The 23,468-nt window shown below is 43.8% G+C and overlaps 1 protein-coding gene across 2 annotated transcripts in view; it reads right to left on the bottom strand.

Annotated features, from left to right (window-relative positions):
• Positions 1-8,748: 8,748 nt before the first annotated feature.
• The window catches only part of KRCC1 (lysine rich coiled-coil 1), a 60,302-nt gene continuing 45,582 nt past the window's right edge, over positions 8,749-23,468 (bottom strand). For both annotated transcript variants that reach the window (XM_083145323.1, XM_083145315.1), the window contains exons 2-7: positions 16,757-16,863; positions 13,777-13,863; positions 13,079-13,277; positions 12,445-12,720; positions 11,286-11,382; positions 8,749-9,846 (exon numbers count right to left, since the gene is read on the bottom strand). In XM_083145323.1, coding sequence (XP_083001449.1) covers positions 9,135-9,846; positions 11,286-11,382; positions 12,445-12,720; positions 13,079-13,277; positions 13,777-13,806 — 1,314 coding nt within the window. In that variant the 5' untranslated portion in view covers positions 13,807-13,863; positions 16,757-16,863 and the 3' untranslated portion in view covers positions 8,749-9,134. The remainder of the gene's footprint in view (positions 9,847-11,285; positions 11,383-12,444; positions 12,721-13,078; positions 13,278-13,776; positions 13,864-16,756; positions 16,864-23,468) is intronic.

Below are 23,468 nucleotides of genomic sequence, written 5' to 3'. Positions count from 1 at the left end.
AAAAGAGGTAGAGAGGAACAGAAGAAAAGAGTGAACGAGAGAGGGCAAATAAATCAAAGAATATACAAACTAAGACCTGATCCTATACAAATATATTTCTTGGTACACAAATCAACACATATGAATAGTTAATATTTGTAAAATAAATGTCTGGGATATCTGGTGTCAGATAATTCATGTAGGGTTTATCCTAGATTTCTATCTGGCAACAGATGTAATGTAAAACCAAAGCATACATACTGTAGCCTAACCACAACAGATACCGCTTGAACATCCTTCCCAGCAGATAAGAGTACGCACATACTGTACTGTAGTTTTGCATTCCATTTTAAACACACTGAAGTTATTTCGCAGTAAAGCCACATTGTATATGAAAGTTTGCAGCTTTAGAATTTTCCTTTTTAAATTTTAATTCCTAACTTCCAATATAAATTAAAAACATTTATAAATTTTCAAAATTGTACTTAAAATAGATATTGTGTCAGTAAGTAAAATGATGTTTTTATTTTCTTTAGGTTTATATTTTGTAACGAACAAAAGTCGAGAAAATAATACAAATGTCAGATTTTACAGAATCTCTGATATAAAATCTGCTGATAATGAAATAATCTTGAGGCTGTTAATACATAACATCATATCATATTGTAGTGTAATGTAATATTTATATAACTGTATATAATAGTGTATTATATCATATCTAAAGTATAATATATTGTAATAACATATAGTGTTGTGTTATATTACATGCTTTTTTTCCTTGCAACTTACAGCAGTGAATGTTTTCTATACTGAATGTTGAACCTTCTACAGAGTATCAAACCCTCTACAGTGAACACGTGAAGTAGTTACCCATATCCACCAATCAGTTTTTAGCTGCCATTTATATTGTACGCCGTATAAAATATCCAGAATCTGATTGGTTACTATGAGCAACATATCATTCAGCCTTCTTTAGAAGGTGTGACACAGCTTCGTCCATATTACTAAAGGCAAATTTTCTTAAAGTTAGATAAGGTACTATGTATGTACAAAAAGGCAATAAACCTCGCATTTATTATGCTTGTGGGTTGGCAGAGAGCTAATACATCATGGGGTGTCTATGACAGATTGCTCCATGACGTCAATTCCTCTTTACTGTTAATGAGGGGACGTCTTATCTTCAACATTCTACACAATTCAACACACAATTCAAGTTTGTTATAAGTCATATAACTTTTTATATGGTTTCTGAATGTGTGCTGGATGGATGACCATTTACTGGCCTCTTGGGGACCCACAGTGGAAGTCTCAATTCTGTTCCTTTCCAGAATATTATGAGAGAGAATGCCAGGTCATCTGTCCATAATCTAGAGCTCAAGTGTAATTAGGTTATGCAGCAAGACAACTGTCTGAAGCAAACAGCAAGCTTCTGAATGGCTCAAAAGAAAACATCAAATTAATGTTTTGTGATGGCCCTGTCCAATGGAGATCCAGCGAAAGAAGCTTAAAGAGGCATTGCATACTGATAAAATCTTTAATGAGGCAGAATTAAAGCAATTCTGCAAAGACTGCGTTGGCCAAAATTCATCCACAGCTACAGTACGTTAGAGGCTGTTTAAATTAAAGTTTTGGCTGCTAAAGATGTCACAGCCAGTTATTACATTTAGGAGGGTGATTAATTTTTCATGCAGGTGATAAAGGCGTTGGCTAACTTTTTCCTTCAATATATAAGGCAAACTACTCCTCACCTTTATGAGGTGAAGTACGCCACTGACCACTAGACAGAACACATTACTATTATGTGTGCTAAAAGACAGAAAGTGAAATAAATTTTTGCAGGGACACTTATTGTTTTCAAAATGACTGGATAAGGAGAGAGGGAGCTGTGAAGACAGAGACTCGAGGTAGGAGCAGATCGGCCCTGGGAGTGGGGTGGAAAGATTGTGGGATAAAAACTGTCACCGCTCAAAGTGAATGTAAAAACGTTCACAGCTCAAAGTGAAAGACATTGCAGAAGCTGTCATTTCAACTAGTGAAATTAATATTAAAATACTAATTTTGTGTTTGCTCAGGGTGTCTCTATTTTTATATTCGGATTTGTTTGGCTATTGGAAACAATTAAATGTGACAAACATGCAAAAATAGAAGTCAGGAAAAGAGCAAAACCATTTCCACGCCACTATTCAGCAGTTTTATTTTCTTGACCGCCTCCCTCCTGTAACTTCCCTGCCATTAGTTCATAGGTGGATCTCATGGTACTCATGCTGGTTTTTCACTGGCAGAAGGAAATGTGTAAGTCCCTCCCCATGCGTGTATGGGCTGCCAATAGGAATGTTCCCCTTAAGGCAGGCATGTCCAAACTATGGACCTCCAGCTGTTATGCCTTGCCATACTTTTGCTATTAGGGAATGCTAAAACTATGGCAAGGCATGCTGGGATGTATAGTTTCACAACATCTGGAGGGCCGCATTTTGGACATGCCTGGCTTAAGGTGTCTTCATACCTTCAAATGGGTTGGGATCATTTGGTCTATTGCATTATGGTCGAAAGTCATTAGGTTGAATCCATTAGGTCGACATGCTAAAAGGTCGACCTGAGTCTAGGTCGACATGGGAAAAGGTCGACATGATTCTAGGTCGAAAGGTCATTAGTTCGACAGGTCATTAGTTCGACAAGGTCATTAGTTCGACATTGTCTATGTCGACATTCACAAGGTCGACATGGGGTTTTTCACTGACCGCATCCCCTTCAAATGGATACAAATATAAGAAGTGTGAGATGTACCCATCAGCGACACAGATAAAAGAAAAAGAAGAGTGTGGAGTGAATGTATGTCCCTTAGTGGGGAGTATCGTTCCTCTTCTCCGATATACCCTTCTCCAATGACCAGTGTGGGCGATAGAGTAGTAAAAAAGATGAGCATGTAGAGGAAACATACATCCCTTAATAGGGGTATACTGCTGCAAGTCGCTACTGTTCCTCCTTGCTGGTCATCTTCACTGAAACACCTGTTAACGCCAAGGCTGGGATTGAAACGGCATCCTTAATATCAGTCGTATAAATGAAAGCACCAAGAACATGAGACAATAACAGTTAAAATTGTTGTAATTTCCAAACCATAATGCATCAGCTACTCCACTATAAAATTACCACTGGACTAATCTTTCCAAATACTCCACTTAATCATAATGAATTTAACTTAAGTCAAGACTTCTGTGGTCAGCTTTTACATTACGAACTGCCCATCTTCCGATCTTACTTTTTGACACATTTTATTTATATTTTCTCTATTGCATCCTAGAAAATGACAGATAGAATCTAAGTAGATCAATTTTAATTTTTAGAAGCTTGAGTAAATCTGCTTATGTGCCTTAATTCATTTTAGTAATTTATATCTTTGGATATGTGCAACTCACACGGGCAGAATAAAAGATAATTATACCAGCGCTGGCTGAAAATACGTTAGAAAGACGGTTTCTCAATTTATAAAATTTATTAACAATAAATAGAATTATTCATATAATGAATGTAATAAAATCAATAAATCGGGGGGCTAATGGGTGCCACTGGAAGACCATATTAATAAATTGTATATCCCAGGACTTTTCCAATGAGGTTAGGCAGCTATTGTTTTTACCGGTTCCTGAAGATTGTTCACTTGATCCTGTGGTGCTTTAGCAACAGTGCTGTAGTCCCAAGATGGTAACACAAGAATAACTTTTTCTCAGGTGGAGCCAAGGTGACTCAGGAAAGGTGCTGCACAATTAATGGAGCAGGGTCCCAAAGTGATGTCCTGGTCAGATAAATCGTCTGAATGAAGGTGTCGCAGTGGCAAATGTAAGCTCTACATATGGGCAGAATACAGCTAGTGTGTGTGTGTGTGTGTGTGTGTGGGTGGGGGGGGGTGGACAATCAGACATGGGCCTGATTTTCCTACTTCAGTACTACTGACATTCTTCCCAACAGGTCAAGTTTTGAAGATTCATCGTATAATTACTGACCTGATAAAATATATGAACTAACCTGTACATAATTAAAGAAATTCACAAAAGGTGGCACTTGAGGAATGGATGTTGGGAGCCCCTGTCCTAGGGTAATCAGACCGCAAGCAAGAGCCTTGTGCTGACAGCAGACTCATTCCAATGGATATTGGGACAATATATATAAAAAAATGTAATATGCTGAATTTTAACCAGTAACCAGTCAAAAGCCATTTCACGGATTAACCGCAGTATAAGAAAGCTGCTATAAATTGCTGCTAGAATCTGTAATACGTAGGTCATAGTCAGGTTAGTTGTATGCGCTCCAATCAGTCTCATTGGAGGAAATTTACTAAGATGGGAGTTTCACCTGTGACGGCGCTATGGGCAACCAATCAGAATTGAATTATTTATTTAGCATCTTCTAGAGGATTATAGAGCATCTCTGAATGGTTGCACCAACAGTTCATCTCTTCTCCCCAAGCTGCTAGCACATTGTTGAGTAGCTCATCTGTGCAGCTCTACAATTTTGTCCCTGGTGTCCTTAGACAGCTCTCTGGTCTTGACCATGGTGGAGAGGTTGCAGTCTGAGTTTGAGGGTGTGGACAGGTGTATTTTATACAGATAACTAGTTCAAACAGGTTCCATTAATACAGGTAATTAGTGAAGGATAGAAGAGCTGTGGTCTGTGAGAGCCAGCAACCTTGCTGGTTGGTAGGTGTCCAAATGCTCTTCTGTTGGACCAGTCCTAGCTATCTCGCTGCATCTACATGAATTGTTTACATTAGGATAAGGGTAAAATAAAAATACACAACACCCCCAATCCCCCTCTAGCATAAGCACTAGTGCTTCTGACTTAAGAGGCTATTGGATAAATCAAGGAAGCAAAGTGTGTTGGGACCCTGCAATTTCTCTTTCACATCTAGGTAGGGCTAATGGAACCAAAGAACGATTGACAGTGTGGGGGATTACCCTACCTTGATTAGACCTGCACTAGGTCAGTTGGCATCAGGGTTGGTTTCTCCAAAGGAGTGAGGCCTGCAAACAAAAAAACATAACCCAAAAACCTTTGCAATCCTCTTCTGCTGGACCATTCCTAGCACCCACAGTGAACTTCTCCATACCACACTGAGACTTTGGGTACAGAGGTAATTATTTTCCAGCATTAATTAAAGTTTCTTATATAGCGCACACATATTCCACAGCGCTTTACAGAGAAGATTTGAACATCAGTCCCTGCCCCAGTGGAGCTTACAATCTATATTCCCTACCACATGTACACGCAACACACAGACATTCTAGGGTTAAGTTTTTTGGAGTATGCAGAGTAAACCCATGCAAGTACGGGGAGGATATACAAACTCCGCACAGATAGGGCCATGTTGGGAATGGAACCCATGACCATAACAATTACACCATCCATGATGCCTTTTAATAAGCTGGCAGCCTATACAATTGGCCATGACAGAGCTGGCAGGGTCTAGTTAGGCCCCTATAAAGGTCAATATTATAAAACAAATACCTGCATTCCCAAAGCCATAGCATTATTGAGAACAGCACTTGTGCTATTGGCACTAGGACTGGTGGTAGCCTGGAGGAGAGGCCCCACTTCCCTGGAAATTCCAGCCCTGACACCAATTGACCTAGGACTGATGGAATCATGTTGCAGGTCATACTCTATAGTTCCAATGGCCCAGCCCTGGCACTAACTGGCCTAGGACTGATGGAATCAAGTTGCGGGCCACACTCTATATTTCCATTGGCCTAGACTGGTCAAGCCTAGAGTTGGTAAATGAAAAACTTGGCGGGATTCTATACTTTTTACCTATTTTTCCCGTACCAGCCCAAGCAGGCGCAGTAGTGCTGGTTCTGCTTAGGGAGGGGCACACATTTTCTCCTTTAAATTAATTCCAACAAAAATGCGTGGTGGCGAATGTGGCATCATAACCTGTTGCACATGACCAACAAGTTGTGGTCTCAGTCTCCAAATCACTGATGTTATCTCTTGCGACTTTCAAAGGAAAACTGCAGCAATTTGGGTAAAGCTATAACTTTCCAGGAATTCACAACCGACTATTACATTTTATGTCGAATATTTAGGCTAGGGATTTTACTTCGCCTAATGAAATGATCTTCAGACACTTGGTCAACAACACACCTAGGAAGAAGAAAGTCCTGAAAAAGAACAGAGCTTAACCTATTAAGGTCCAGCATTTAGATCTATGCAGCAAAGCTTAGATCAGGGGTGGGGAACCTCAGGCCCGGGGGCCATATGCGGCCCCCATAGTCGTTCTGAGTGGCCCTCCCACCTGCCCGGCGGCTTTGCCGGTGGTCAAGTACAGGGGAATTCTCGCGAGAGGTCGGTAGTTCTTGCAAGATTCCTCTTAATCAACAGCAGTTGGAGACTGTCAGTCCTATTCAGCGGCAGCCGCCGGAGTGTGGGACGGCTGCAGCAGGACAATTTGTAAGGGAAATTTTTACATATGGCCACCAAAGGATTTTTTCCCCCCATACAAACGGCCCTTGGCAAAAAAAAGGTTCCCCACCCCTGGCTTAGATCAACATGACGACTGATTGGCGTGTGGGAACTTCGCCTTCATACTTAAATTGTGATGTCACAGAGAGCATTCACTTCCAGTAGCGCCAGTACTTCAATTGAGTGAACGGAGACGAGACAAAATACACGATGTACAACAGGTCAGTGTCTCCATTACAGAAGTGGAATGGAATATAGGCAACACTTAAAAATGTTACTTTACAGCTTTCAAAATGAAGAATTTTTAGTTGTAGCTCTAAGACTTCATCAGAACCTTCACGACTTGCTCGGCACACAGTGTTCATGTTGCTCCATGTGTAATAAAGTATCTATGGAAATGTTCGTTTATTCGCCATGATTTTTCGTCATTATGATCCTTATTCTGGTTCACTCTCAGAGGCAAATTCCTTCTCAAATGGACAAAACCATGTGCACTGCAGGTGGGGCAGATGTAACATGTGCATAGAGAATTAGATTTGGGTGAGTTATTTTGTTTCTGTGCAGGGAAAATACTGACTGCTTTATTTCTACACTGCAATATAGATCTCACTTTGAAGAAAAATCCCACCCAAATCTAATTCTATCTGCACGTTATATCTGCCCCACCTGCAGTGCACATGGTTTTGTCCATTTGAGAAGGAATTTGCCTCTGAGAGTGAACCAGAATAAGGCCCCATATGTGTAAAAAGAATAAAAACTGTCCTGATACAAGCAGCCGCAGCTATTCCTCCCTTAGCCAGAGAGGAGGGTCTACTTGAAACCGGAAAGGGGGTGGACCTAGAAAACGTGCACTGTTGGGGCTCCTTGAGTACCGAGGTTGAGAACCACTGCCTTACTAGAATATATATGTGTCTTTTATAATCTGAAGATTTTTCTAAATCAATTTAAGGACATGCATCACACACCAAACTGAGGAGGCCCTGTGATCAGTTATAATAATATTAAAAGCGGTGCACTTTCAATGTTAACCCTTTTGAGTGCCAAATTAATTTGTCAAAATAGGTGTGAAAACATTTGTATTCACCATAATGACCTGTAATGATTACATTATATAGGAAATATCTTTTTTTTTTTTTTTTTTTTTACAGTTTTTATTTTAATTTTTATAACTAATGTGAGCGAGGCTGGGATTTTTAGCAGATATTTTGCACATCTCCCACAGAGCTGTTGGGACTCAAAGGGTTAAATAAAAAATTGTCAAGTTGCTTTTCTTGAAAAAAAAAAAAAAAAAATCGGTACCGTTTCTATCCTCCCTCACCACAACAACTGCTAAATGTATCTTTCTTGATTTCAATTGCATTATGGAGCCACTGGTATGGACAGTAACCACCAACAGTAAAAGAAGGGAAGGAAAAAAAAACATATCTAAAACAATAGGCGACTCTATAACATAGTACTATATAGGTTCCCAACCTTTTCCTCAAGGCACCACAACGTCCAGGTTTTAAGTACTGTATATTCATACTTTGGCCACAGGTGACTTAAAAAAAAAAAAAAGACCTCTGTCAATTAGATTTAACCATCCGTGCTGAAAAGATTGAGTCCATAGAGTTAAACCGATTTATAAAATGATACTATAGTATCCAATCTCCAGCATTCTCGGAGCCCTTGGCTGATTATAACCCTACTAGACCTCCCACTATGCATTATAATTAATGACTGTATCCTGGATGCCTTACACCGCTAAAATTTTTGAGAGCTTCTGCCCTCGGCTGTTGCTTCATAAGGTGCCTGGAGTTTGATTGTACAGACGATGTTGAGGTTTCGATTCCATCTTCACATAGTGAAACTTCACCTGTTTTTATGCCTAGAACATCAGCCGTTACCGTACTCTAGTGAGCAACTCCTCACACGCCGTTTCACTAGGACAATAATACTAGTGGCAATTAGGATCAACATGTACTACTTCCTGTTTACAAAAGATAATCACTGTTTATTAAATAGAATCTTTCCCGATATCTACCGAAGGAAAACAAAAAAGAATCACGGGATACGGATTTAGTATGGACTATCTTTTACATTAAACATAATTCGTTTTTAATCGTTTAGGTAAGTTACCTTTTAAAGTATTTCGGCCAGTAATTTTGTAACTAAGGAGCAAATTTCTGGTTTCACAGGGATGAAATAACAGGCGAACAGACCATATCGATAGCAAAATGTACCTACAGTCTAAAATGTGTTCCAACAAAACACAGCATCACTCGTAAAAAAACAAAAACAAAGAAAAAACAAAAATCCATAATGTGACAAAACTAAATTTCAGATGGCTCTTTTTACTGATAGAACAAAAAAAAATCGCTCACATTTCCTAAGAACATCATCACAAATGTATAAATCCTCTGTGTAGCAGCAGATAGGTTTGAGCCTAAACAAAGTGTAAAGTGTAGTATCCGGTAAATGCCAGTTTGTTGGGGACAAGTCCTAGAAGTGGGACACTGCTTGTTAAACAAAGAATTAGAAATAAATTAGACAGCACTCTATGCGAGACAAAATTCTGCAAAATACTCTATTAAAGGCTGGTCTGCCAATTCTAGTTGACCCTCGACCCAAGTGACCGGACTTGGGATTCTCACTCTCGCTCTCTATATATATCTTTATTCTGTAACATATTCATTTAGAGCGTTTTTTTTTTTTTTTTTTTAGAATCCCAGTATTGATTCGTCCCACAACAATTCCTCTTCTGTTCTTTGGTCCTCCGGCTTTCTCGTCTTTTTGTGTTTTTTGCCGTCTTTCTCGACGGCCTGTTGCTCTTTCTTTTTCTTGTCTTTCCGGGGTTTTAACTTTTCGGCGGGACTCTCTTCGGCTTTCCTTTCCTTGTCGATGTTGTCTTTTCCTGTGTTGGCTTCCTCGATTTTCCTCTTTTTCCGTTCGCTGCTCTCGTTTTCTCTTCTCGTTTTGCTGTGGTGTTTGCTTCTGTGTTCTCTTTTGTGCCGTTTTTCCTTTTTGTAGGAGCCGCTGCTTTCATCTGATGAGGAGGAATAATCGCTGGAGTCTGGACTAGAAGGAGGGCGCTTTCTGTGCGGGCCTGGTTTGCCGGGTGTTCTAATCATTGGCTTCTGAGGCCAACAACCCTTTTCCCAGCCGGTGGCTCTGGGATCTGCCGGGTGAGGGGAATGATATATTGGGTAGGACGCGGGATGGGGAGGAAAATACTTGTAAGGGTGAGGTTTAGGATGAACCGGCACAGGCTCTACGTCCTCACTGCTGTCATAGTGATCTCTTTCTTGCCTTAAAATAGTTTTGGGTTCTAGACCTCTTGCTCTCTGGACTTTTATATAATCCTCTAACTCCTCTTGGAAAGAAGCAAAGGTCTTCTTTGAAGTATTCATCAAACTAGCCACCATGTTTTTTCTGGGGAAACAAAATAAGGTCAAGAGTATTTATGACTGTAAGTCTGTAAGAAATTACTATACTCTGCAAAACCCAGGTCTGAACAGCAGATTTATTTGTTACGGTTTCATCTCTAATACCCTGGTGGTAACACAGATAGTCACGCCCCACAGCAATGACTAATTACATCACTTCCACTTAACTGCTACAGTTTACAAGTCAGTTATCTTCTAAATGGCAACAGTAGTGTGTTCTCAGATTTCAACAGGCGGTTTCATGCAAAAACGCTATAAAAAACGCCGCTATCATGGAGAGCCTAGCTGTGCCATGTATCCATAGTTTTTAAACAATTTGATGGCTTGCACCATCGACCATGGACGCAAGCGAATTTGCAAAGAGAAAGCTAGTTTGCGCATTTCCTAAAGGAACATGGTCGCTGAGCCAATGTTTTGCCCTGCAGTGAATAACAGCAGCAAGAATCAGGACAACAACAATAGAGAAGCAACAATCATATCAACCGTGTCACAAAACCATCATGGATGGAGAAGACCATTTGCAGTCTTTACGTAACAAGCACTTGACAGTCATTAGATTGCCCACTATTGGTCGTGTCGACCAATAGTGTGTCACACAAAAGGTCGACATGCCATAGGTCCACAGAAAAAAACGGTCATCATGGTGATGGTGTGTCCACCTTTGGCTTGTCGACCAATAGTGGTCGACCTAATGACTGTCTACCTTTTTACCGACCACAGAACGGCATCCTCAGCTCCCGATGTCAGCAATCACCAGGGATTCTGGTGCCTCGGCCATGCAGAGCTTAATCCCTGGATCAGCAGCCGCCGGACCTGCGATAACGCATGGGATTGGGGACTTATTTCTGATCCCGTTTGTGTGATCGTGGGTTCCATTTCGTCAATTTCTAATGGTGCAATCACACCAGGCAAGTGGTTCACGTTTGTACGGGACTGATGGGAAAGTATGCGTTTTCGCGCATGGGACAAAGATACACATCATGGTAGACACGACATGGTGAATAAAACAAATGACTGATGAGCTAGCTAGACACAAGGAATGGACAAGAATGTGGCAGTTACAGTTTAAAAAGAAAGTTTTGTAAAAAAATGCTAACTCGTGCACTTGGGAATCCAAACCCCAAAGGCTTAATAAAGTATTAATGGCACGGTCTTAGAAACTACAGGGGAGGAAATGGATCTAGGATTCACTATATCAGGTGACCTAAAGGCAGGGAAGCAATGTAACATAGCAATGAGGAAGGCAGGTCAGATGCTTGGTTGCATAGGGAGAGGAATCAGCAGTAGAAAGAAAGAAGTAATAATGTCACTGTATAGGTCATTGGTACAACCTCATCTAGAGTACTGTGCCAGTTCTGGAGGCCATATCTCCAGAAGGATATTAATACACCTGCCAGGCAGGTAGACGGCAGTGTTATCACTTACTTGATTTGATGCTTGTTCCCTTGCATGTGAGACTGGTACATCTCTATAGAGGTAAGGGTGACGCTGCAGATCGGACATGTGTAGATCCCATCGCTCACTGTTAATACAAAACAGAAATGAGGCTTTGGAGACTATTTGGATTTTATGGGTTACTGGGAAAGAACAACAAACGACCAATGGTTACATGGAATAAACAATTACCCCTTTGTGTGTCATACTGCTACTATACAGGCCACAACATTGATGGATAATCTAGTGCCATGAAGGTGATATAAAGAAGCAGCACTTGGTGAGTTAGAGAACACTGGTGTACGGAAGTTACTGCGTAGACACCGGACCGATATTATCATCTAACAACTCTGCAGAGGCTGCGGTGCTAAGCTATGGGGCTAGAGGAGATGGAGAGGTGCAGCAGTCCACAGCACCATGTGACACACTCATGTCAGTAACAGGGTGGGATATATACATGGGAGGAGCATAAGGAGTAATCAGCACAAGGGTTTTCAACAGTTATCAATCCGACTCTTAATAACACTATTTTCATTATATATTTCTCAGTTTTAACTGTATTAATAAAAGTCCATTTTTATTTGTATACTACCATTTGCCCACGACTTCGCTCTCAGGAATGTCAGATATTGTGATTATTATATTTTATTTATAAGGCACCACAAGTGGTTGGCAGCGCTATATCTAAAGAACACATTAGAACAATACAGGGTTAACAGAACTAAACAGAACAGTAACTAAAACAGAGCACAGGTAACAGCAGCACAATTCTTAGTACACAATACAGCGGAGATGTAGGGAAGCAGTTACCCGCATGCTACCAGGGGCAGGTTGTCATTGGTAGAGATGAATGAACACAGGGAGAAGAGATGAGGGTACAGATGGTAAGAAAGCTGTTAAGTAATGTGTGAGAGAAGAGGGCTGTGAGAACAAGAGGGAAGAGGGCCCTGCTCCAAGGAGCTTACAATCTAGAGGGAGGGGGAGACAGACAGGTGACATGAGGTGTAGCCAACGAAGCCTGAAGGCAAGAAGTGAGCATGGCAGTACTAGGTTATGCAGGAGGGTACGCTTTGATGAACAGGTGGGTTTTCACACATGGTCCTCTAACACATACCCTTGAAGACCCCTACTGTGCTTTATTTCTTCATACCTGCGGAGTCCATGTCCTCCTCCGTGTCCTCGATCTCCTCCATCAGTCTCCTGCGCGCCTCGTTGCGAGTGTGCTTTTTCCCATTATAATGCTGCTGGGCCACGATCGGATTATTGAAAGAGGCAGAGCAGAGCTTGCAGTACTTGTTTGGGTCACTGAGATCGACCGAAGTCTCACAGGAGGGGGGTGGTGGCTGCTCTGCGCTCACCTCCTGCTGGCTGGACTCCTCGGGGAGAGGGGACCCTACAGGACTGGGCTCTTCTGCTGGTAGAACATCTGGGAGAAAAGAGAACGTCAAAATACAAAAAGGCCACAAGATGCCACAATCAGAACACAACGAGCGCAGTGTTCCCCATAAACGGCCATTCAATGCTGTAATCTACCACAAATGTGATCCTACTGTACCGAAAACTCAAAAAATTGCAGTCAATTAAACAAGATAGTAGCAAAAAAGTACCAACATTCAAATGACCGTTACCTTGGGTCATCAGGCAAGCCAATGCTTATTACAGGTCAGGATGTCTCTGATCTTTAACATAATTCTATGTACCTGCCATGTACAGATTACCCTGTACAATCTGCGCTGTTGGGCCGTGCACCGTTGGGGAAGGTCGCACAAATCCCACCGTCTCACCTGTTTCATGCTGAGACTCCGTTGACAAGTGATCCGACGCAACATCATCCGGTGCGCCATCATCCGCTTCCGACACCAACTTCAGCTTCTTGGCGTGGATCTTTCCCACGTAATGTGATTGGGCGACAACCGGAGAGCTGAAGAACATGTTGCAGAGGCTACAGAACTTGTTCTTGTCACGCGCTTCGCGGCGTTCCACCTGAAACGGGACACCAGAGTTACTTGTAGACTGGGCGAGGTGAGGGGATGTGGGCAGGTTATCAGTATTCCCGTACGCACCATATCTGTAAATGGCATTTACTGGATGTAGTGTTCTGCTCATGCTATAACTATATATGAATTTAGCAGCACATATTTCCCCTGTGCGGGGTGATCAAGGTCCCTACGTTACATCACTAATGCCAACAACACACTAAACTATGTACCCAACGATGACATTGCGCTACCTGTACGACGCAGATTGTGTCTATGTCGACAGTCATAAGGTCAACCACTATTGGTCGACAGGGTCCAAGGGTGGACAGGAAAAAGGGCGGACAGGAAAAAGGGCGGACATGCATTTTTTTTACAAAATTTTGAGCAGACAGGCGGAATTTCATACCCTACCATCCACTATGGCATGGAGGGGGGATATTGTGCTGAGCGCAGGGTGGGAATCAGTGCTTGTTACTAAATGAGATGTATAAAGGAAGACTTACACGATCCACTTGCTTTTTTCTAAACGCCATTTCATCCAGCTCTTGTTTAAGGAAATACAGGCGGACTCTCTGCGCATGTTTCTTACCCTGAGAAAACACAACACAGTGATAGGAGATTACAAGTGTGTCACTGATTACTACAGTATTTATTTATTTATTAACAGTTTCTTATATAGCGCAGCATATTCCGTTGCGCTTTACAATAGCAGACAGTGATACAACAAAACAGGGTATTTACAGACAGTCAAAATGTAGGAGGGCCCTGCTCGCAAGCTTACAATCTATAGGGTCAGATTAATGTCAGTAAATATTGCAAACCCATGCTGCACTTCAGGGGAGGGGGGATGTTGACGTAAAAGCTACAGAGTTCAACTTGTGTGTTCTAAAGGCCCCCATACATTAGGCTGACTTGTCCTTAGGACAAGTCAGGCCCAATTCTCCTGTGAGCGGCCCGGCAGCTCCCCGGGAGGCTCACATACAATTTGGCACATGATGAGCCAGTTTTTAAAACAAATGGTGAGCTGCAGGGCGGTGAGGAGCAGTGGGGCGGGCAGCGGCAGTAGTTGGGGCGGGCGGCGGCAGTAGTGCCTGGCCGGCATGCTGTGATCACAAATAGCAGCGCTGCCGCTGCGGGACGGGACGCACAGTGGCGGCTATTAGATTTTCAAAATACCTGTCAAATGACCGGCCGTTCTGTGATTGGCTGAGAGAGCTCTCAGCCAATCACAGAACGGCCGGTCATTTGACAGGTATTTTGAAAATCTAATAGCCGCCACTGTGCGTCCTGTCCCGCAGCGGCAGCGCTGCTATTTGTGATCACAGCATGCCGGCTAGGTCAGCATCACTCGCCGCACCCGGCACCCGCCGGGAACTCATTTGTGAGCCGCCGCCCGCCCCCACTACTGCCGCTGCTATTTGTTATCACAGCATGCCGGCCAGGTCAGTGTGTCTGCCCGCCGTGCTCCCTCGCCCCTCGGTGTCTGCATGCATATGCCTGACAGGTGGGCAGGCATATGCATAGCATACAGGGAGGTCGGATGATCTTATGTGCTGACCGTCCAACCTCCCTGATCCGGTCCGATGCGCACGGGACCGCGCATCGGATCATATATCACACACCTGCAATTTTGGGGCGATTTCATCCGGTTATCGGCCCAAAGTGCCGAAATCGGATGAAATCGTCCCAAAATCGTATAGTGTATGGGAGCCTTAACAGAAACCAAACTTGAAAAATCAATGCATTTGCTCTTCTTGCATGGCAGAATGGTCTGTTCCAGACACAAAGTTACTTGCTTTACTTACACACATAAATAAGGCCCTATGTATACACAGGTGAAGGCAAGTGTGAGACTATCACTGGAACATTGCTATTGCTGTAACCTTTTACCCCATGGGTCTTCAACCTGTGGCCCTCCAGATGTTGTGAAACTACATGTTCCAACATGCATTGACACATTTTTTCCTATAAGAGCATGCCAAAACTGTCAGGGCATGCTGGGACATGTAGTTCCACAACATCTGGAGGGCCACAGTTTGAAGACCCATGTTTTACACCTTTATATACGTTTCATATGCAGATAGTCCACAGTGTGACGGAAGCAGAGCAAACTGTAACTAAATACTGACAGGCAGCAATTACCCCCTGTTGTCATTACACACAAGTCACTGACAGGACTGTATTGGAAAATGGAGACATAACAAAACAGTGGTTATAGTAACGTCTGCTAGTTACGCAGTAGCCAGAATGACAACTCACAGTAAACACGCTGTTCCGCTAACACCCAACATGTATTTCGTGCAATAACACAAACTCAATGAGTAAGATATGGATATATAAAGCAATGACGAATGGACCAATGATCAGCTGCTACCGATCATTTTATCAACAGCACTTGACAAATGCCACCTCATAGCTATGGGAAACTTATCCACTGGTTCACTCTTGTTTACTGCTTGATACATAAACCCCATGGTGAGAAAAACACTCACCAAAAATATATATAGATTTTATTTTGAATTGCTTTGACACGGAACCGGAGTTTCAGGTCTTATTGAGTTGGAGCCTAATTGAATCGCACCTTTAGATTAAGGATATGTGAGCGAAAAAAGGATAGGTAAACCCAGGCGAAGCTCCTGTGAAGGGGGTCTCTTGACCTGCAGTACCGTTCAAACTTCAAATACTGTGTTTCCCCCGATAATAAGACACTGTCTTATTTATTTTTCAGTCCAAAAAACACCATAGGGCTTATTTTTGGGGTAGGGCTTATTTTAGCCCTCAGTCCCTGCTTTTATCCACATTATGCCCCTCAATCACCTTATACTTTAAGCACAACTGCCGCTTTCCTTTCCTTCTGCGTTTTCCAGCCACATATATATATATATATATATATGGAACATTAGGCGGCACTCGGACAACTTCTTGAAATAATAGAGACCACACACAGGTTCTTCTGGAAGAACCTGTGTGCGGTCTCTATTATTTCAAGAAGTCGTCCGAGTGCCGCCTAAAGATCCATATACATATGCCAGCCTGGATGCAGGCTCAAGCAGAGGAAGGCACCCGATGCAGCTACTGATTTTAAATGTCCAAACTATGGCCCTCCAGCTGTTGTGAAATAAAGTCCCATCATGCCTTGCCACAGTTTTGCTAATAAGTAATGCTAAGTATGGCAAGGCATGCTGGGATGTGTAGTTTCATAACAGCTGGAGGGCCACAGTTTGGACATGCATGATATAAAATGTTAAAACACATTGTAAACATGACAAGTGCCCACTTTCGTGTACAAATGGTGCTGCAGCACAAGGATTAACCCCTTCAGTGTTGTGGTGCCATTTTCTCCATGGGACGGGGTCACCGGTCACACCCGGAACGGACAACTCTGCTGTCCGACTGAACAACACAATCGGTATAGGAGAATCTCAGTTGGAGTCTTCTTGGGGATTTATTAGATCAGGGGTGATACCCTATCCAAGATCGTACCTCATAATGTGCATTCTTATGGGACTCAAACTGCAAGACGGCCCCACACACCCGGCAGAAGGTGTCTGTAAAGAGCTCCCTTTTGGTTTTCTCATCCAGTACAAGGTCTGTGGAGCAAGAACAGAAAATAGTGAGCGAGTGAACCAATGAGAACGTAAGCCATGATGCAGGCACAATGGTTCATACAGCCATTTTACAACTGTCATTTTTCAAATCCAGCTGGTAACATGGCAGTTAGTAGCTGATTGTTTACCACTCTCCATTTCATCACTTTCTGAAGCTTAATACATCTGACCCTATCTGTCTACAAGTTACCAGTTCATCAAAATGACAGAAAAGCATAACTGTAATGTCAGTGCAGGCGGCTCTGTGCACAGGATGGAAGCAACACTTAACTTGCTCCGTCAGGAAGATCTAGTGGCTGCCAGTGCACAAACCACTTGAATTCCCCCCATAAAGGTGAGGAGCAGCATTAGCCTTTTATTATATAGGATATTACAGTTGTTTCTACCCCATTTGTGAATTAGATATTTCAGATAACATTATCAAGTTAGGCTGAAAACCTCATGCTCAGACCGCTGACCCATCCTTGTCTCCTCTTTGGTAACGGCTTTCTGCAAAGGTAACCCATATATTTCTTAACTGTTATTTATGCCCCTTTTAAAACAAAATCCCGGATCCAACCCGGTATTTGGAACGCGGTTCAAAGCCAAGTCGGATCCGGGATCTGCACCATTTACACTGCGGTGCCAACCCGCAGTGTAAACTAGGGGTGTAGCTTGGAGAGGACATCATCTCCAAGTGCTGGGACCACCGATCGCCACGATAAGGGCAAGCCCAGCACCAAGGTAAGCTGCCGGGCTGCCCCCAGCCTCCGTGATCCCCCCCCCCTGTCCAGGAGGTGAATGGATGCCGCACACAGGCATCCATTCACCTACTCCCTGCCTCCGCTGCTGTCTGCACAGTAAGCACACAGCAGCGGAGGCTGTGTGCGCCCCCCATCCATGTTGACTACAGGACGCTGCGGTCTGGGAATTGTGCTTCACCCATTGCTGTAAATGGGAGCTGGGTCGGATGACACAGTGTACACATTTACACTTTAAATATTAACCAGGAGAAATCGTCCCAAATCATACTAGTGTATGGTCACCTTCCCAATCTATAAGGATTGGTGAAAACACAATAAATTTGTGATTTATGCCCCTCATATGACCAGAATATTCTGCTACAGACTCTCCATATAGTTTTCTAGTATGGTTAATTTTGCTGATGTATAATAATAATTAGTAGTATTTACAACCCCCCTAAACAGAATACCCTGATTGAAGATGCCCAGAGGAGCGGACAAATGAGACGCGTCTAATCACTTCTCAGCAGACACAGAACACGTTTATGTGGTGAGCGCAGAGAACAGGCTCAGGTGCTGGCTCCCATGTGACGGACTGTATTGCTCCCCAGGTAGGAAGCCTCAGTAGCGGTGCACGATCAGTCATAGAATCAGCAGCTGTGCGCTCAGACACGGAGCTCTAGATGCTCTTTTGTTATAGCCTGTGGAAACGGGACTCTCGCACCATGCTGGAAAACTAGTATTACCCCTCCAGATAGTTGCTGTTATGTACGCACAGCCTAAATACGCTGCATATGTACATGTGAGGTTCCGTGACCTGCTTAGTCAGGTCTGTAAGTGACTGATCTTTTCCTAACGTCCTACCAATGTTACTATAGTGCTTTCCACACTGATGTGACTTAGGCCCCCATTCTGATTAATTCCGCCCCCTGCAAATTTGCAACAGGGACCAATGTTTACACACTGCTTCTGTGCGGGTGCCTTCAGCGACTTGCATAGTTGCTGTGGCGTTCACACGGGATGATAATTATGTTTATATATATATATATATATATATATATATATATATCTATATCGTGTCAAAAGCCCAAATCGGGAGAGTGTGTATGGTGGTACAATCTTTTTCTTGCGACTGTTTGGACGGGAGTACATCGGACGTCGCAAGTAAAATTGTACAGGTGTGTACGTGCGTGATCGGCTGTTGTTTGTGAACGCAAGAAAACAGGGATTGTATAGATGTGTACCCAGCTTAAGATGTACCAAGCTTCAAAAAGTGAAATGTGGAGAGTGATAAACAACCAATCAGCTCCTACATGGCAATTTTCAAACCTAGCATGAAACATGGCATTTAGGAGCTGTTTGCCTGGTGCATTATCACTCCCCACTTTACCGCTTTTTGAAGCTAGATACATCTGGCCCTCAGGGCCTGATTTACTATGGATTGTATATGGATTCCGCATCGCAGCTTCCCTGTGGTCGGAAAAGTGCGCACTCGCCAGTCCTGCAATCGCATAGGAAAAATGTGATCGCCTGAGTGACAGGCACAGACGCTCACAGGAAGGGGCAGCCTGTGTTTTTAGAATGCCTCAATTTTCTGAGAGTGGCCGGTTGAAGGACACGGCGCACTGCTTCTTTGGCCTCGCAGGATGCCCTCAGACAGGCAGCCTGAGTAAGGTAACATGCAGGGATGCGGCACAGTGAATAGGAGCGGGCAATTAGCCGACTGAATCTGTCCCATGGTCACCAGAGCTGATTATCTCAGCCTCCCGGCAAAATACAGAAGGGTTTATTTGCTGAGTAAATATTATTTTAAGAAACTCTAATGGTGTGTACAGACGGTAAGATATGGCTTCCGATGTTGCTGATATAGTGAACATTGGAAGCCATATTGCATGCTGATCGCATGCTTTTTTAGGGCTTGCGAGCCCTATGTGCTCTCCCGTGTGAGCGCAAATCGGTAGTGAAATAGAGAGGGCAGGCAAGACTATATAGTATAAATTGTGCCCCTCTAGCATGCCGTGCGATGCGATCTGATCGCATCGGGACTCGCATCGCACGGCATATCGCCCCGTGTGTACACACCATTATACTTATAAACAGATCTTGAAGTAAACGTAGAGCAGCTGTGGAATATTATCACACAGTAGTGCCCACATGTGATAAGCCACACTGTAATGCCCCCAACTGGTAATATGTCACACAGGGGATGTAGCCAGCCGATGCCAGAATCCTGACAGTCAGCATCCAGAAGGGAAGTATGCAGGGAAGGTTAGGCTGAAGGTAGGAAGGCTTAGTGGGATTTTAAGGAAAAGGGTCACCAAATGTGTTGGTATTCTGACGGTAACCTGTGCCCAACTGCCCACACAAAGCACCCTCAGTTCTGTCTCTTTATCTGGCACCCTCAGAGCCCCCTGTGTCATTCCGCAGACCCCAGAGCACATCCTGTTTTGCCTCCCTACATTTTTCAGACGGCCCCGTCATGCCTCAGAGCCCCTGTAAGCCTCAAACCCTCCACGTAGTCATGCTTCCCTACATGCCACAGACCACCCCTCTATCATGCCCTTCTTCATTTCTCAGACCCCCCCTGCCGTCATGCCCCTTTGCATATCTATATGCCTAAGACCCACCCTTGGTCACATCCCGCAACATGCCTTAAGGCGCCCATAAACGGTACAATTATTGTATACAATGTTGCATTTCATCGCACCAAACAATTGTAACGTGTATGGACACCTTTAGACCATCCCCCAGTTATGCCCATCTACTTACCTCAGCCCCCCCCCCCCAGTCATGACCCTCTATATGCCTCAGATCCCCCCTCAGTCATGCCCCACTACATGTCTCAAAGCACTCCCTTATATGCCTGTGCAGAGCCAGACCCTCATGACCCTGCCTTACATACCTCACCAGCAAACGGTGAAAACATTTCTCTTGTCCCCACCACTGACTCCAGTAACACCCGTGGGTTACTCAGAGGAGGTAACCAGGTGGATTGGAGGTGGAGCTGCACAAAGGGCCAGCCCAGCAGTGACATCACCATGCCGGCTTCGGGCAGAGCTTTCCGGTAGAATTACATAGGGCCACATTTCAGCAGAGGGCCGGCCAGGTATGGACTCCCACTGGCCTAGACCCATACACAAGTGATGGAACAAAAAATGTCCACGGATGGCCTCACAGGTATTCAGTGTATAAGCTTGCAGGTCAAAATATATAAGCCCATTGTGGAGAATCCGGAAGATTGGGGTTTGCTATAATTTTGGGACAGATTTATCAAAGCTTGGAGATAAATAACGTACCGACCAATCAGCTGTCCTGTTACAGGATGTGTTTGAAACATGGCAGTTACTGAAGGAGACTATAGGTTGGTACAGGTTGAGCATCCCTCGGGACCATGAGCATTTCGGATAAGGGATTTATCCAGTTTTGGAATATTTTATTTTAACATACTTACCTGGTCCCCTGGTGGTGCTCTGATGGTCCCTTGGCGTCCTTCAGGATCCTCTTCAGCGGTCCCAGGGGTGCATTGTGGGAGTTTGCAGGTGCACCAGTGACGTCACCAGTGCGCCCGCGAAATGCACCCCTGGGACCAGAGATGCAGCTGAAGAGGATCCTGAAGCCCGCTGTGGACGCTGGGGGACGTGGGAAGTATGAAAAAAGGGGCAGGGGGAAAAAAAGCAAAACAAAAAAAACCCCGAAATATTCTGAAAAACCACAGTTTTTGGAAGATTTAGGTTTTTGGATATATGGATACAGGATACTCAACCTGTACTTATGTCTCTCCATGGCTTGATACACCTCCCACCGATATCACAATTGGGCTGGCTAGTGCGGATGTCACCTGCACATCCATTTCCATAAAATGTCCCAATATATAATGGCTCTATTCAATGATTATAAAGGAATGCGGGGGACAGGCTAGCCTGGGTATAATACCGTGTTATAGGACTAATAAAGAATTTATAAATGCACAACAGATTACGAGATAAGACCATACTACTACCACCCAAAAAGAAAACAAAGAATAATGGAAATGTCATCAAGCCAAGTAAGTACTGAGGTTCAGCATATACAAGTGGTGACCAATACCACTGGTCAGGTAACAGAATTTATGACAAACAAAACCTTATAAAGAGAGCAAGTGCCGGTGCTATCTTATAGAATGTATCACATTATTAGGTACTTATATGTTAGTTGGGTGCCCACTATAGTTAGTACGCTCATACCCCCACTATCCATGTAGGCATGGAGTTGATTTTATATAGTGTGGCGAGCGTGGGCGCCCAACTAACATATAAGTACCCATTATTATTACTACAGTCTGGTTGGATGCTATAGGCCAGCACTGGGTCTAGAGTCCATGTTGCTGACAGTCAGGCTGATTTCTTCTCCGATATATTAGTCAATGACCCAAAGAGTCTGAAAAATCAGTTGAATTGTCTGTTACTTCAGACTCCTCACATCACTGGATTAGTGATACGACAAGACATATCAGGTAGGCTTCCTGACATCTTCTGCCTCCCCATCATCCACTTCTTCCCTGCTATCCTCTGCCTCCCTGCCATCGTCTGCCTCACCCTGTCATCCACTGGCTCCTTGCCATCCACAAAGCATTCACAGAAGTATAAGCTTTAACATCTCAATGATTAAAAAACAAACAGAACACCCATCCAGGACAGGGACTCCGAAAGGAGATCAGCTCTGCAATTGTGTAAGAAAATAAGTGATCACATTAGCAGCCACTTCACTTCTGTTTTGTGCCTCCGCAATGCTTGCCATCATGTGCTGTCCATTCTGTGGTCATTTTTTTTGCCTGACGCGGTCCCGGAGCAAAATAGTCTGAGAACCCCTGCTTATGGGCAACACATAGACTTGCCCTCATTAAATTCTGAACCTTACCACAAAACCCAATGACATCCTATGCACCATCAAATGGAATCATATGGCACTAGGAACCTGGGGATAGGGCCACTTGTGCCTGGTAGTGATGACTGGTTGATCCCTAGCACTGCAGTGTTCTACCACTTGTGTCTGGTAGTGATGACTGGTTGATCCCTAGCGCTGCAGTGTCCTCCTACCACTTGTGTCTGGTAGTGATGACTGGTTGATCCCTACCACTGCAGTGTTCTACCACTTGTGTCTGGTAGTAATGACTGGTTGATCCCTAGCACTGCAGTGTTCTACCACTTGTGTCTGGTAGTGATGACTGGTTGATCCCTAGCGCTGCAGTGTCCTCCTACCACTTGTGTCTGGTAGTGATGACTGGTTGATCCCTAGCGCTGCAGTGTCCTCCTACCACTTGTGTCTGGTAGTGATGACTGGTTGATCCCTACCACTGCAGTGTTCTACCACTTGTGTCTGGTAGTAATGACTGGTTGATCCCTAGCGCTGCAGTGTTCTCCTACCACTTGTGTCTGGTAGTAATGACTGGTTGATCCCTAGCGCTGCAGTGTTCTCCTACCACTTGTGTCTGGTAGTGATGACTGGTTGATCCCTAGCACTGCAGTGTCCTTCTACTACTTGTGCCTGGTAGTGATGACTTGTTGATCCCTACCGCTGCAGTGTTCTACAACTTGTGTCTGGTAGTGATGACTGGTTGATCCCTACCACTGCAGTGTTCTACCACTTGTGTCTGGTAGTGATGACTGGTTGATCCCTACCACTGCAGTGTTCTACCACTTGTGTCTGGTAGTGATGACTGGTTGATCCCTAGCACTGCAGTGTTCTCCTACCACTTGTGTCTGGTAGTAATGACTGGTTGATCCCTAGCGCTGCAGTGTTCTCCTACCACTTGTGTCTGGTAGTAATGACTGGTTGATCCCTAGCGCTGCAGTGTTTTCCTACCACTTGTGTCTGGTAGTGATGAAT

Source organism: Crinia signifera, chromosome 1, assembly GCF_055691185.1.
Source record: "Crinia signifera chromosome 1, ASM5569118v1, whole genome shotgun sequence".
Classification (NCBI taxonomy): Eukaryota; Metazoa; Chordata; class Amphibia; order Anura; family Myobatrachidae; genus Crinia; species Crinia signifera.
The sequence above is the reverse complement of the archived record's forward strand: the minus strand, read 5'-3'. Positions and strand labels throughout refer to the sequence as shown.